The 15,791-nt window shown below is 42.9% G+C and overlaps 2 protein-coding genes across 2 annotated transcripts; one reads left to right on the forward strand and one right to left on the reverse strand.

Moving 5' to 3' along the window:
* Window positions 84-2,640, forward strand: LOC8067864 (cytochrome P450 89A2). The gene has a single exon (XM_002456850.2). It carries the CDS (start codon window positions 766-768, stop codon window positions 2,335-2,337), a length of 1,572 nt encoding a protein of 523 aa, XP_002456895.1. The 5' UTR covers window positions 84-765; the 3' UTR covers window positions 2,338-2,640.
* On the reverse strand, window positions 9,074-10,522 carry LOC8057795. Its single transcript, XM_002458985.2, has one exon. The coding sequence runs from the start codon at window positions 10,346-10,348 to the stop codon at window positions 9,635-9,637; it is 714 nt and encodes a 237-aa protein (XP_002459030.1). The 5' UTR covers window positions 10,349-10,522; the 3' UTR covers window positions 9,074-9,634.

Consider the following 15,791-nt stretch of genomic DNA (forward strand, 5'->3'; position numbering starts at 1 on the left):
TAGTTGAGTTTGGCTATCTAGCTAGTTGGCTAACAACTATTGGAGAATTGGCTAAAAATTACTATATCTATTAGGTCTCTTGTTTAAATGCACTAGGGCTAGCTTAACTAATTTTTAACTAGGGGAGCCTAGATATATAACTTTTGTTATGCATCTAGATAATATGGTTTGATGAATTAGGGCTAGTTACTAATGGGACCAAAAATTAGCTAAATTCGGATAGTTGGTTGGCTAAAGGTAAAAGCATTCAAAGAAAAATAGTCCACGCCTATTAACTCTCCTGTTTATTGGTAATGGTAGAGTCGATTTTAGCTAGCTAGTAATTATCTCTAATATCAAATAGACCACATATCTCTAGATATGCAATTAAAACTAAAGTATGTATAATCTATACTTTGAAAAAGACCGTATGTCTAGAGTGCTTGGCTGCGGGTGCGGCTACGGCTGCAGCTAAACACTATCATATGTAAATTTCTAACTAGTGACACTGCCACCCTCGTCTCTTCCCCTGCTAATAAATCACCCCGGCCAGTCCCATGACTTCAACACTCACCACCGGCCGCCGGAAATATCATCTGATTGCTTCGATCTATTCCCAGCCACCCACTTCCCACCGGCACCCAAACATTCCCACGTAACGTTAATCTCCGGCCGCGATACGATAAATACCCTCCCGGGAATTATCTCTTCTCCGGCGAGACGGCAGCGAGCTGAGCTGAGCTGAGCACGACGAAGCCCGGACCCCCTCACTCACCACGCCCGGCCATGGAGGACTGGCTCTTCTACTCCCTCACCACGCTCCTCTGCCTCCTCTGTTCACTCCTGCTGCGTGCGCGCACCCCAGGCAGCAAGGACCGCCATGCCGACTCCTCCTCCGCGCTCCCTCCCCTGCCCCCGGGCCCGACGCCGCTGCCGGTGCTGGGCCCGCTGCTCTTCCTCGCGCGCCGCGACTTCGACATCGAGCCCGTCCTCCGCCGCATCGCGCGGGAGCACGGCAAGGTCTTCACCTTCGCGCCGCTGGGTCCGGCGCGCCCGGGCATCTTCGTCGCCGACCGCGCCGCCGCGCACCGCGCGCTCGTGCAGCGCGGCGCCGTGTTCGCCTCCCGCCCGCCCTCCACGGCCTCCAGCGCCGTGCTCACCAGCGGCGGACGCAACGTCAGCTCCTCCCCCTACGGCGCCACGTGGCGCGCGCTGCGACGGAACCTCGCCTCCGGGGTGCTCAACCCGTCGCGGCTCCGGGCCTTCTCCCCCGCGCGCCGATGGGTGCTCGACGTCCTCGCCTCCCGCGTCCGCGCCGACGGCCGCCACGGGGAGACCCCCGTCGCCGTCATGGAGCCGTTCCAGTACGCCATGTTCTGCCTCCTCGTCTACATGTGCTTCGGCGGCGACCGCCTCGGTGACGACGCGCGCGTCCGGGACATCGAGGCCACGCAGCGGGAGCTCCTCGCAAACTTCCTCAGCTTCCAGGTCTTCTCCTTCCTCCCGTCGGTCACCAAGCTCGTGTTCCGGCGACGCTGGGAGAAGCTCGTGTCGCTGCGACGTCGGCAGGAGGAGCTCTTCTTCCCGCTGATACGAGCCAGGAGGGAGGCCGGCGCCGACGGGGACTGCTACGTCGACTCCATGGTGAAGCTGACCATCCCCGAGGACGGCGGGAGGCCGCTGACGGACGGCGAGATCGTGAGCCTCTGCTCCGAGTTCCTCAGCGCCGGCACCGACACCACGGCCACCGCGCTGCAGTGGATCCTGGCGAACCTGGTCAAGAACCCGGCGATGCAGGACAGGCTTCGGGACGAGGTGTCCAGCGTCGTCGTTGGCGCCGACGGCGAGGTGCGGGAGGAGGACCTGCAGGCGATGCCGTACCTCAAGGCCGTGGTTCTGGAGGCGCTCCGGCGCCACCCGCCGGGCCACTTCGTGCTCCCGCACGCCGTGCACGAGGACACGACGCTAGATGGGTACCGCGTGCCCGCCGGCGCGCCCGTGAACTTCGCGGTGGGGGACATCGGGATGGACGAGGAGGTGTGGAAGGCCCCCGCGGAGTTCCGGCCGGAGCGGTTCCTGCCCGGCGGCGAGGGGGAGGACGTGGACCTCACCGGCAGCAAGGAGATCAAGATGATGCCGTTCGGCGCCGGGCGCCGGGTCTGCCCGGGGATGGCGCTGGCGATGCTGCACCTCGAGTACTTCGTGGCCAACCTCGTGAGGGAGTTCGAGTGGCGCGAGGCCGACGGCGAGGAGGTGGACCTCACCGAGAAGCTTGAGTTCACCGTCGTCATGAAGCGGCCGCTCAGGGCCAGGGCCGTGCCGCTGCGGTCACCGCCGCCCGCCGTCGCAGCTGCTTGATGCAGGGTTGCTAGTACGTACTGTACGTAGCATCATGGCAACGAATTGGCAGTTGAGTCTGCTTCTCATTGCTCGTGTGCTATATATATATTTATATATAACGAAATACAGTATTAGGTACGAGTAATCACATTTCTCTTGTTCTTTTGGGCGCTTTGGTACAGACAGTAGTAAGGTAATGGCGTAATGCTGCAGCTGCACTAGTGTGATTGTGTGTACATATAAAATAATAAGTACTGTAAGTAAATATTTTACTCCATTATTGAATTACAAAAATGATAAAGTATCTAGACCATTTGTATTTGTCCCCAGCGTTTAGCAGTGTTGAAGAAGCGACATCAGTCCGCGTTCCCACAACCTACTACTTGATGGCCTTGAAAGAAGAGTGGGATTGAACGATCAATTGGGAAAACTTTCAGAGAGGCCTTGTTTAGTTCACCTAAAACCTAAAATTTTTTCAAGATTTTCTGTTACATTGGTTACGGTATATGTTTGAAGTATTAATATAGAAGAAAAAAACAATTGCACAGTTTATCTATAAATCGCGAGATAAATCTTTTAAGCGTAGTTACTTTATGATTGAATAATGTTCGTCAAATAAAAACAAACTTGCTACATAATAAAAATCTAAATTTTTTTTGGATTTAAACAAGGCCTAAGTATTTGCTAGCGAGGACTCCATCGAGCATTGATGGTGACAATTGACAAATACCATACACTACAGCCCTCTTAAGGACGATCGCGGTCGAGGCAGCGATCCATGTTGCTGTTTCTAGAGCTGGGCGATGCAAACACGAAACTTTTTCATCTTCAGGAGTGTCACCGTCACGCTGTCGTCGACAAGGCGCAAATGGCCGAGGCTCTGTTCGCACAGCACACTACAACCAGTTGCTTGGAACGCCGGCGCCGCGTCGATTGGTCTGCCGGGCCTTGACTTGTGTAGTTTACTCAAAAACCTAAAAATTTTAAATATAGATAAAAATAAAAATTAATTATACAGTTTGACTGTAAAACGTGGAATGAATTTTTTGAATCTAGTTACTTCATAATTGCACAAAGTTTATCAAATAAAAACGAAAACGCTACATGACCTCTACCAAAAATTTTTGGGAACTAAACAAAGCCTTAGAGCTCTTGGGCCTTGATGCTTGCTTCTCGAAACAAGAGATTTGGGCCGTTGTGTGTGACACCCTAGATGAGAAGGCGCCACGGCCCAATGGATTCACCGGCCTCTTCTACAAATCGGCCTGGGAAGTCATCAAGCTGGATATAATTGCTGCCTTCAAAGCATTCTGGTTCTTGATAGCCGTGTTTCAGCATCTAGTTTGCCAAATTATATTTAGCAAATCTTGTGATTTGCCAACTCCCAAAAACATATACCAAATAAAAAATCAGCTTATCTCCAAGAGTTTGGTATTTTTGACTTGATAAAATTTTAAAAGAAGGCCCACAAAATAATTTCTTTGCACAAAGTATCATTCAGTTTGTTTACAAGTATCATTCAATTGCAGCAGCTAAGCCTTGTTTAGATGCAAAAACTTTTTGAATTTAGCTACTGTAGCACTTTTGTTTGTTTGTGGCAAATATTATCTAATCATAGACTAACTAGGGTCAAAAGATTCATCTCGCAATTTACAGGCAAACTCTATAATTAGTTTTTATTTATATTTATATTTAATGCTTCATGCATGTGCCGCAAGATTTAATGTGACGGGAAATCTTGAAAGCTTTTTAGTTTTGGGTGAACTAAACAAGCCCATGGTAGAAAAGAAAGTAATCACAATTCATGAGGAGGACCAGGCAACTTTCATGTCCTTTCAGGGCAGAGGAGCGGACATGGAGTAGCGAGCAGCAATGCAGACCAACAGTAGTAGGCGGCTATGCAGACCAGCAGCAGCAGGCAACATGCCTTGTCAGCCGCTCAGACAGAGATTGCACGGCGATGCCAAAAACGATACGCGCGCATATTTACGTGCTGAGCAAGAAAATACGCCAACTTTCGATCTTTGCCAAGACCTTGTTTACTTGTTTAGTTCCCAAAAAATTTTGCAAAATTTTTCAGATTCCCCGTCACATCGAATCTTTAGACGCATGCATAGAGTATTAAATATAGACAAAAATAAAAACTAATTGACAGTTTGGTCGAAATTGACGAGACGAATCTTTTGACCCTAGTTAGTTCATAATTGGACAATATTTGTCAAATACAAACGAAAGTGTCACTATTCATATTTTGCAAAAAATTTTAGAAGTAAACAAGGCCTAAGTTAAAATGCTAAATTGTTGGAGGATGTTTTTTATATTTTGTCAAAATTTTATAGATGCCAAACTAAAATAGCAAACACTTGGAGATGCTCAATAACAACATTGAAAAGTCATGGCAAGTACTGTTTATTGATTTGTTGTGAGAGAAAAAACACTGCTAAGATAAACTTAAGCGAATATGACTATAGGCCTATTATTAGTTTGATGCACAGTGTCGGCATAATGATTACAAAGTGCCTTACCTCCATGCTTGCCCCCTTCCTGGGTTCTTTGGTTATGCCGAACCAAACTGCATCATCCGAGGACGCAGCATACTAACTATGGCCTTGTTTAGATCTAATTTTTTTTGGATTTTGACACTTTAGTACTTTAGTTTTTATTTGATAAACATTGTCCAATTATAAAGTAACTAGGTTTAAAAGATTCGTATCGTGATTTACAGGTAAACTGTGCAATTACTTATCTTTTTTATCTATATTTAATGTTCCATGCAAGTGCCGCAAGATTCGATGTGATGGAGAATCTTGTAAAGTTTTAGGGTTTTGGGTGCATCTAAACAAGACCTATGCTTTGGGAGTAACCGAATCAATAAAGTTCATTTCACAAACAAAATGAAAATTGTTTCATAAACGAACCAAATAAAAAAGCAGAAGTGAAATATATGGCACATTACTCTATTAAATTACAAAAATGGAAAGTATATCTAGAGCACTTGTATTTGTCCCCAGCGTTTAGCAATTAGCAGTGCTGAAGAAGCGATTAGCACTTGTGCGACGTCTCCATCGACCATCGAACTGACAAGTGACAAATACCCCTTCCCTTTTTTTCCGCTTCCTTCTTTTCCACGACTGCCCCTTCCCTTGTTTTCATATTTATTACTCCCACAGATCAGGAAAGTATGTAATTCTTGTTTTTTGAAAAGTTAAATAGTTTAAATTTTATTAAATTTATATAAAAACTAATATCATTCATGATATAAAATAAGTACCGTTAGATTAATTATAGAATATATTTTTATAATAAATTTTGTTTAAAAACATAAATACTAATACTATTTACTATAAACTCGGACAAATTTGAGTTTATATGATACTCAAATATGTTTAAGTTGTATATACAACAGTTATTTTCCTGGGTTTTCTATGGATACTCTCCTTACTATAGCCTCGGTCAAACTTGAATTTATATGATAATCAAATATGTTTAAGTTGTATATACAACAGTTATTTTCCTGGGTTTTCTATGGATACTCTCCTTATTATAAACTCGGTTGAACTTGAATTTATATGATACTCAAATATGTTTAAGTTGTATATACAACAGTTTCTTTGAGGAATTGTATATACAAACAGTTATTTTTCTGGGTTTTTTATGGGTACTCTCCTGGTTACGCGTTAGCTAGCTAGCTGCACATACATGAACAGCACTGGATCGACAGACAGGACAGGATACGGTTGTTCATACCGACATGCATGCTGCATCGTCATCGACTCATCGTGTCTTCGTGGCAAGTCAGTCGGATTCAACCTCTTGTCTGTTTGCGCCGTCCGGGAGACCACGTAGCCACGCCGAGCAGACAGCCGCATCTAGCTACGAACAGAATGCTTTGCCTACACACTCCTACTAGTGTTATATCTAGTATATTTTTCCTACAAAATTGGGCAACTAATGCATCCAGATTAATTTGTTGCTCTGCTCTTTCTCTGTTTAGTACTGGTACGTTGTACTTGTATGGGGTGACTCGAGAGTTTGTTGTGTATATATACGAGTGTGGATTAGGTTGAGCTAGCTGTTGCTGGTATCATGGATAGCCCATGATTAGCAAATAAAGATGCATTAAGGAAGGCTAGACAGTGGCCACAGCTGTACTCCGAACTACTATCAGCACTCTTTTCAAGATTCTCCGTCACATCGAATCTTTAGACGCATGCATGGAGTATTAAATATAAATGAAATTTAAAACTAATTGCACAGTTTGGTCGAAATTTACGAGACGAATCTTTTGATTCTAGTTAGCCTATAATTAGACAATAATTACCACAAACAAACGAAAGTGCTACAGTGTTCCGAAAAAATTTCGTTGAGGAAGTAAACAAGGCCTTGATCATTGTCCAGCTCCAGCTCAGTGCTGTACGCAGTGCAGTGCTGCCGTGCAACAAACGACAGCACTCTGCTCATCTGCTGTTTCGGTGTTCTTTAGGTAGAAGAAGTAGCATCTGCTCGATATATAATATGTTGCGATCCGTCCGTCGTTAATAATTGCCTCGAGGGACCGAGTAATCGAAGAGGACTATTCATTATCCACATGGATGCAAGTACCGTAGAACAGTACATGTGGATGGTATCTTGGTTAGTCATTATGTACTCTCTCCATATCCATAAAGGGAATCGTTTTGAACAAGATTTATATTAAATATTGGGAATGTCTATATCTATACCTATTTATAAAAGGAGAAAATTTCAGTCTGCCCAGTTTCCGTACATTGTATATCCGTTTCGGTAGGTTGTAGATGAGGAAAAAAAGAATAAAAGATTTTCTAGGGTTCCCAATGTAAAATCTTCTATACATATTAGAGCATATTAAAAATAAAGAAAATACAGGGGCCTAAGTATAAATTTGTCAGCCAATCGGCCGCGCAAAGACTGCCCGCATCACAATCGGCCCGAAGAGGAAAAAATAGAACCTTTTTTAGGGTTCCTAATGCAAAATCTTCTATAAAAATTAATAAATATATATTAATTCATAGAAAAGTCTAAAAAATACAAAACAAATTTTGTTTAGCTCCACATATTTAGATCCATATAGTAAACAAAAAAAACACAAATTTTAGTATATTTTTTTGCTGGTAGATGCTTGTCTATGTTTTTTAGTGTAAAACTAAAATTGTAGTTATCTTGCTTCAATTATTATGAAAATTTTATAATAGCCTATTTAATGTGATGCTTGATTTGTGGTAAAAGTTTTAGCAACAAATCCTGTATATCTTACTGATTTACTAATTTAACTAAATTTATGCTTGAGGATGCTTACACTACCATTGCATGATGTGTTGTTATGTCATATGAACACTTTATAAGTCCATGTGTTTATAATCTACATACATTTAACTGATATATCATATTCATAGAAATCCTAATCTAAATAAAAAAATAAAGCTACTAACAAACTTCTCATTTTTAATATAATCCTAAGGTATATGAAGAGGTAATATTAAAGTAAAAGAAGGTTTGACTAATTTCTATTATTATTATTAAATAAATATGTCTCCAAGCTATATATTATTTTAAATATTAACTATCTAATACCATAGATGTCATGGTTATCAATAAAATAAATTATAGACTTTAAATTTTATAAAAAACATAAACATAAATAGAATGTAACATTATGTCATAACTTTCTATGGCCATTTGATGATTTTCCCCCGTTGCAACGCACAATAAAAATCAATCTCAAGATTTACATAGACTTCGGCTTACCAATAAAAAGTGTATTGTTAGCTTCTTGTCTTTTCACGAACAATGCACAAATTGACAGAAACTTATACAATCTATATAAAATCGAAATCAAATCTAAAAATCATAATTCAAAAGTTTATTAGGCTCCTTTCAACCAGAGAGTATAAGGTGCCATTGCGCATGAAATAAAAATCCTAAAAAGTCTAAGAGCATGTATATAAACTATATATAGACAGTCTGCTTCAAAGTCAGTTGTAAAAGCTTAAAAATTGTCAAATTTAATACAAAGGATAAAATACAAATAAATATAACAAAATGCTCATTTTTTACAAACGTCTATTTGCTCCGCAACGCACGGGCATATTTTGCTAGTAAACATAAAGAGTCAAAGTTAAGCTTCGGAGACTGTATCATTGTCCTAAACGACTTTTTTTATGAATATGGAGAAAGTACTGAGCTTTATTTCCCTTTTACACTATGTATGAGTACATTTACATATTGTATTCTTGCTGTTTAAGAAACAATAATAATTGGTTCATATATATCCACCGACGGTTCATAGGTGGATTGGCTAGCTAGCCTCGTCGGTTGTCACTGCAAATAATTTTAGAAGCGCTAGCTTTACCTTTCATCAAGAAACTAAAAAAACGCTGCTTTGAGGCTTTGACATTCATGGTGTGGTGCGATCGCTCCCCACCCACCAAACAAAATCCAGACGAGACCAAGTGGATGAATTAATCCATCCGTTGTCTGTCCAAAAAAAATATACTATAGTTGCCGTCGTTGATGCTTTCCTTATTCTGTTCCCCGTCGAACACAGTTGTTGCCTTCAGTGCATATCTACAACTCCAAGCAGGTTATTATACCATTTTATAAAGGATAAAAGGAAGAGGTTATATAATATAAATCTGAGGCAGTAGTAGTCCAACACAGAATATACAAAATCATGCATTCTGGGCTTCTGGCCTTGTGGATAATGATGAACAAAGGTGTAGTATGTACTAATAAGATATTTTAAAGGTGGTTGCAAACCACTGTAATTAACATAATTTATTCTGTATCTAGTAGGACATATACTACATAGGAGTAGCTTACATTACATTACATTACATCGATGGATATGCATGACTTGCTATTATTGACATACACACAAAAGAAGAAGAAAAACGTGCAACACCGAAATAACCCTACACGGGCAGCTTGCTTGTATCAGTCGTCCCAGCAACCAAAACAACGGGGACTCAAAGACCTTGGTTCTTCACATGCATCACGATACGTATGTACACATGTACATGCAAAAAGCGAAGGCACGTACTGCCGTACTGCATATGTACATATATACAAGGCATGTACGTTGAACTGTACCCTGCACATACCCCGATCCCATGCCTGCACACCAAGCAATGCAACGCGCCAACGCAAGGAATCCATATATTGCAAGGCACCGTACGTGACGTACGTGTGGTTGATCACCATCATCATCTCCGACCCCGACCGACGATCACGTTCACATGGCCAGCTCAAAAGGGTCCAGCAGCCGGCTGGCCGGCCGGCCGGCGCCATGCATCACGATTCACGCGGCGGCGATGGTTTCCTGCATGTAGTAGGGGAGCATCGCGACGGTGTTCTGGCGGCGGAGCTGGTCGTAGAAGCGGCGGATGAACTCCTCCGCGTCGGCGTCCACGGCGTCGCTGCCGGCGCCTGCTGCTGCTTCGTCGTCCTCGGACGAGTAGTTGGACACCCGCACGGAGAACTCGCCGCTGGCCGCGCCCGGGAGCAGCAGCGCGGGCGACGCCGACGCTGACCCACCCGGCGCGGGCGATGCCGCGGCGTCGGAGGAGGAGGCGTAGTACTCGATCCTGTCGAGGGGCGGCTCGGGCTCGGCGGCGGGGAGGGAGAGGGAGCCGCCGTCGTACCCGTCGTACCTGTACCCGTACGCGTACGCGTAGGCGTAGTCGTACTGCTCGTCCTCGGCCACCGCGCCGAGGCAGGGGAAGTAGGCGAGGCGGCGCCTGCTGGAGGAGGAGGAGGCCGCCGCGGGGCTGTTGGTGCAGGAGAACTCGTAGTCGCGGCGGCGCAGCGCGTAGGATGAGTTGGCGTGGTGGGAGAGGAGGCTGGCGACGGCGCGCGTGACGGCCTTGGTGCCGCCGCGGCGCTGCTTGTTGTTGGCGCCGAGGAGGTGCATGCTGAGGAGGAGCTTGCGCTTGCCGTTGCGCGCCATGAACAAGGCCGCGCGCACGTAGCTCCACAGCCGCTTCCCCACCGCCGGCGCCGCGTGCACCTCCATATATACTACGTACGTACACCAGCTAGCTAGACGATCGATCGATCGACGTCGTCGTCGAACCAGAGCAGAGGAGAGGTTTGCCGGAGACGAGACAGTGAACAAGTGCGGCTGCTGCTATCTTGAGGAGGTTGGGGCTGTGGTGCTGGTGCTAGGCTTTTTGCCCTGGGTGGTGGAGGTGGAAGGATGTATATATAGGAGCAGGAGCTGAGCAGCATAACAAACATAGCATTAAGCCCCGGCGCACACGGCACAAACGAAAAGGTGTAGCTCGCTTAGCCTGTAAGGGAGATGTGATGACTGCTGCTGTGCTCTAGGAGGCCGGCGACCATTTGGATTTGGATAATTCTTCTGATCCCCACCTTGGCTTAGCCTTTTTTTTTTTCGCCTTTTCGGTTGGTAGGAGGCGAGTTTGATTAGTTGCTTGTCTCGCTGCGGCTGCATGCTTTGCGTGCGCCACCGGTTGGCTGCCTGCTGCCCCGCCGGCCGCCGCCCCACCCGCCGCCACTGCACGGGCGAACAAAGCGGAAGCAAAGCACCGATGCACCATGGCCCGGAATTGGCCTCCGTCCGTCCGTCCGTTTGAATGCGGCCGGTCACGCTTCCCGGCACGTACCCAGCTGGGACTACTTTTCTTTTTTTTTTCCCTCCCTTGGATCGACTGCTCCGTACCTATGTTGGCTCTGTTCACTTGAGCTTATCTGTCGAGTTTATCAGGTATTCATTATTTTTCTTTCACAATAAATCACTAATAGTATTTTCAGTCATAGTTTTTCAACCAATCAAACAGAGCGTTAGTATAAGAAAAGATTAAGACGTTAAGAGTTCCACAATCAAATTAAAAGGTGTTGTAGGAATCGAGTGAAATAGTCCTTTCTCAACATCTGAAATTTTAGACACACCAATTCATATGTACAAATTGCATTGAAATAATTACTGTAGCAGTTTTCCTATGTTCTACTGTAATCTTGCTATGGAGTGGAATGAAGAGGGTGATGGATATGGCTGGATGTCCATGAGAAACTAGAGTAGATCATTCAGTAAGTCGAGTTAGCTCAACCAGGTGTGTTCTGCTTTCGGAGGTCTCCAGCTCCAGCGATGTGATTCTGAATCAGTGTAATAGGACCCTAATCTAGCTTCTTTTTGTTGCTTCGGCCATGTAGCTTTTAAAGTGCGTGATCGTATCATGAACTGCAAACCTAACCTGTCATCGCTTCAAATCAATAAAGCAGAGGAAACCTTTTTTTTTAAAAAAAAAAAACTGTAGCTCTAGTAAAAAAAATAGTATAAAGTCAACGTAAGTTGAAAGTACATAAAATTAGATTAAAACGTTTAAAAGTTCCACGATCGAATAAAAGGTTCTGAACTTGGGAAGCTAGATTAAGAGTTCAACGCAATATAAGACGTTAATAGTATTTAGGAGTAGTAGTACTTGGGAAGAACGAAAGAAAATTAAAAGAACGGTTTCCGGTTGTGCCTCGTCTGTTAGCGCCTGCCATACCTGACATCACACCACCCATTGTGTTTCAGCATAATCTCCGAGTCGGCTTACCCCACATGAAACTCTACCTCGCCATTTCGGGGGTTCACTGAATCGCTTGGCTTTCTGTAGACTCATCCGACCTACAAAAAAATATGAGTGTTCATGATCAATATCCATATCATGCGTAGGGATGCTCGCAAATTGTAAAAGCATCGATAAGCTACTGCACAAATTTGATTTAATTGGTGTGAAGTGATCAGAGGCGGAGCCAACGATTTTGATTAACGGATTGTATTTTTTAGTTTGATAAAATATACATAATTATATATTTCAACAAGTTTTGAAAAAAAAGTTTTATAACTAAAATCATAATATTTTAATAAATAATATGTGGAATTGATATATTTTGTTAAGAGGGGGAGTGTCTTATTCAATTTTTTTACATAAATATTATATATTTTGTTAAGACTTATTTTATTATTAGAAATAGTTTACTAATAATTTATTTATTTATTATAATTTATAAAAAATATTAAATAAAACAAACGGTTAAACATGATATAAGTCAAAAACGTCTCTTTTTTGGAACTGAAGGATGAGATGTTTGTGGCGGCAGTCAGCCACGAGTCGCCCACGTCGTGTTTCCTTTTAATCTGGTTACCTTTGGCTTCGGCAACACCGGATCATCCTCAAATAAAAAGTGGTATAGTCGTGGCTCCTGATGGATGAGCCGTCACGACAGGTTTCGTCTCGCCACAAACGCGAGAAAAGGAAACCAAGAAAAGAAAGGGAAATTCTTTTTTTTTCAGACAGAAAACTCAATATGTATAAAAGTGAGCACGGGAAACAATATGGGCCTGGTTTAGTTCACCCCAAAAAGCAAAAAGTTTTCAAGATTCCCTGTCACATCGAATCTTGCGGCACATGCATGAAGCATTAAATATAAACGAAAGCAAAAACTAATTATACAGTTTAGCTGGAAATCACGAGACAAATCTTTTAATCCTAGTTAGTCTATAATTAAATAATATTTGTCATAAACAAACGAAATTACTACAGTACTGAAATCCGAAATCTTTTCGAACTCAATCATGGATTTTTCTTCGACGACAATGGATGACCCTACGCCCCTACCCTACCTTTTGACAATTTCGCCAGGGTACGATACGATGCTACTCGCTCCAGTTGCTCACGGCTTTCCCAACGCAAGCCAACAAAACTGTTAGCGAGCAGTCCATGTAGACAGGAACATACTGGAGCACCAAAATTCACAACGCAAGCTGCTTTTCTAATCTCTGTAAAGCTTTTGGCCTTTAGTTCTTAAAAATTTTGGTTTTTAGCTACTGTAGCATTTTGTTTTGACAAACATTGTCTAATTATAGAGTAACTAGGCTCAAAAGATTCATGTGACAAATTACAGATAAACTGTGCAATTAGTTTTTATTTTTGTCTATATTTATATTCTATACATGCGAATAAAGATTCGATGTAACAGAAAATCTTAAAAATTTTTACGAACTAAACAAAGCCTTTCTCACACTCCTTTTTTTTCACACGGTCATATGATTCTGAAAAGCTGCACTCCTTCTCTTGCTTTTTGAATGAGGCTGTCGACTCCTCTGCAAGAGCCTCTGACGGCCTGCAGGGCTACCAAGGCCTTTACATACAACCAAAAATTCAAAACTTTACAAGATTCCCCATCACATCAAATATTACGGCACATGCATGAAACATTAAATATAGATAAAAATAAAAACTAATTATACAGTTTGTCTGTAAATCGCGAGACGAATCTTTTAAGCCTAGTTACTTCATGATTAGACAATGTTTGTCAAATAAAAACGAAAGTGCTATAGTGTCAAAATCTAAAAAATTTTTGGATCTAAACAAGCCCCAAGCCTTGTGATCTAGAGCATTGTTGCCAACCTAGACACTAGGTCAGCACGCCACGCAATTGCCTTGGAGAAGGCCTCATGCACTCGCGCTCGTGACCTCGACTTGCATTGTGATCAAAGTACTGTACAGTACAAAAGAGGCAAGCATGACATTGCATCTCCTGTCCTTTTTGCCCCGGGGTAAAGGTGACCAGATTAAAAGGGCCACTGTATGTACCTGAGTCTATTCATTCGAGTTTATTTGTCGAATTTATCAGCTAGCAAATAGTATTTTTAGTCGTATTTTTTACAAGTAAGCAGGTTTATTAATTGATCTCCCTTTAATCTGCTCTGTATATTATATACTGTCAGCTCCAATGTCTCGGCCCCTAGTAGTCTACAGTAGTTTTCAGCCGCCACCTCAATAAACAATCAACAAAATAAGTGGGTGTTTGATTGAGGTTGTTAAAGTTTAACATGTATCGTAATATTTTTATTTTATTTGTCAATTAGTGTCTAATTATGGACTAATTAGTCTCACAAGATACTCTCTAGTCATGTTTTTAATTTTATAAATAGTCTATATTTAGTACTTTGTACATATATCTAAATATTTAATATGACGGACAGTAAATTTTATCGTCCGTAACTAAACAGTCCCAGGTACTGACGGCCTGAGCGGCTGAGCCAGTTCGTTCGAACTTGGAAGCACGGAAAGATCAATTCCACGAGTATTGAAATGCTGCATGGATCAGTCAGGGACTCAGGGGTATCTTGCATGCTTCGCGGGGGCCTCCGTCCGATCCTTTTTCACGTCGCGTGCAGCAGGTGGAGTTGGAAAGTTCGTCTTTCCCCCCTTTTTTTCTCATGCATGATTTCGTTAGTCGTTAGCCGATAGCCGTTGCCAGTTGAGAAGCTGATATATGAATGTCCATACGTACTACTGTGTTGAACTTTTATATATATATATATATATATATATATATATATATATATATATATATATATATATATATATATATATATATATATAGTTAACAGTACATCATATTGGTCTTGGTTGGGTAGGCATGTACTCCGTAGGTAGCTCGTGCCCAGCGTAGGGTGTAAAACTGTAAATAATACATATATTCCTATTCTTTGAGCGTTTATTTTTGTCGTCTGGCAAGTGGCTACGGCTACGGACGGGTGCGACGGTATGGTATACTCTTTTTTTCTGAAACCGGTACGGTATACTCTTAATAATACAGAATCTGGTTACTCTTAATAAAGCTTCCGAGAAAAAAGAGGTCGAGTTGCGCAGGGAAATTGAAAGAATGAACTGTTTTTTTTTTCTTCTTGGATTTGGCAGCAGCAGCTACGTGTTGTGTGCATCTAGTTTCCTTAACCTGGTGATCTTTTGACAATACCGGATGCAATGGATGGATGGATGAACCATTCAACCTGAAAGGGCCAAAAAGCTTCGTCACAAGGAAACGTCCTCTTCATCACAAGACCCCAAACCAAAAGCCACCACGGGGAAACTAACAATATGAAGGCCCTTTTTTCATTGGCACAAGTACATGGCAGCAATAATAATGTGAAGGCCTCCAACCATACATGGATAGTTTTTTTTTTCATTTCTTCTTCATCTTCATGCCACTCCGAGCGCTTTTAATTTGACTTTTACAACTTGACTTGTGGCGGATCGCCGCTTATATTGGCCGCCAAGAGTAATCTAATTTAATTAAATCCGTACGTGAAAATCACCAGACTAGACTACAGTCTAGACAAGAGTAATCTAATTCATGCAGTTAGTACTTTGTGCAGGTAACCGTCAACTCTCCGATCTATGGCGGTACTGTAGAAAAGGTTTAATTTTCATCAGGGGAGAAAAAAACGAGCTTGCATTGGCCGCCGTCGTGCACGCTACACTGCTCTTCTGATTACTGAGTGCCTGTCATTGAAAGGGGAGCAAAGGATTTTCGCACAAACAGCTGTCAGAGGAGTGACGGAGGGATTTTGCATCATCACGCAGTCATCCCTTGCTAAAATCAGGGGAAAGCAGCAGGGACGACTGCACAAGACATCCAAGAAAGGAACACCCACA

The sequence above is a fragment of the Sorghum bicolor genome, chromosome 3, assembly GCF_000003195.3.
Source record: "Sorghum bicolor cultivar BTx623 chromosome 3, Sorghum_bicolor_NCBIv3, whole genome shotgun sequence".
NCBI lineage: Eukaryota > Viridiplantae > Streptophyta > Magnoliopsida > Poales > Poaceae > Sorghum > Sorghum bicolor.

What these genes read in the sequence shown, in the direction of transcription:
- LOC8067864 (XM_002456850.2), top strand. Translation starts at nt 766, where the DNA reads ATGGAGGACTGGCTCTTCTACTCCCTCACCACGCTCCTCTGCCTCCTC.
- LOC8057795 (XM_002458985.2), bottom strand. Translation starts at nt 10,348, where the DNA reads ATGGAGGTGCACGCGGCGCCGGCGGTGGGGAAGCGGCTGTGGAGCTAC.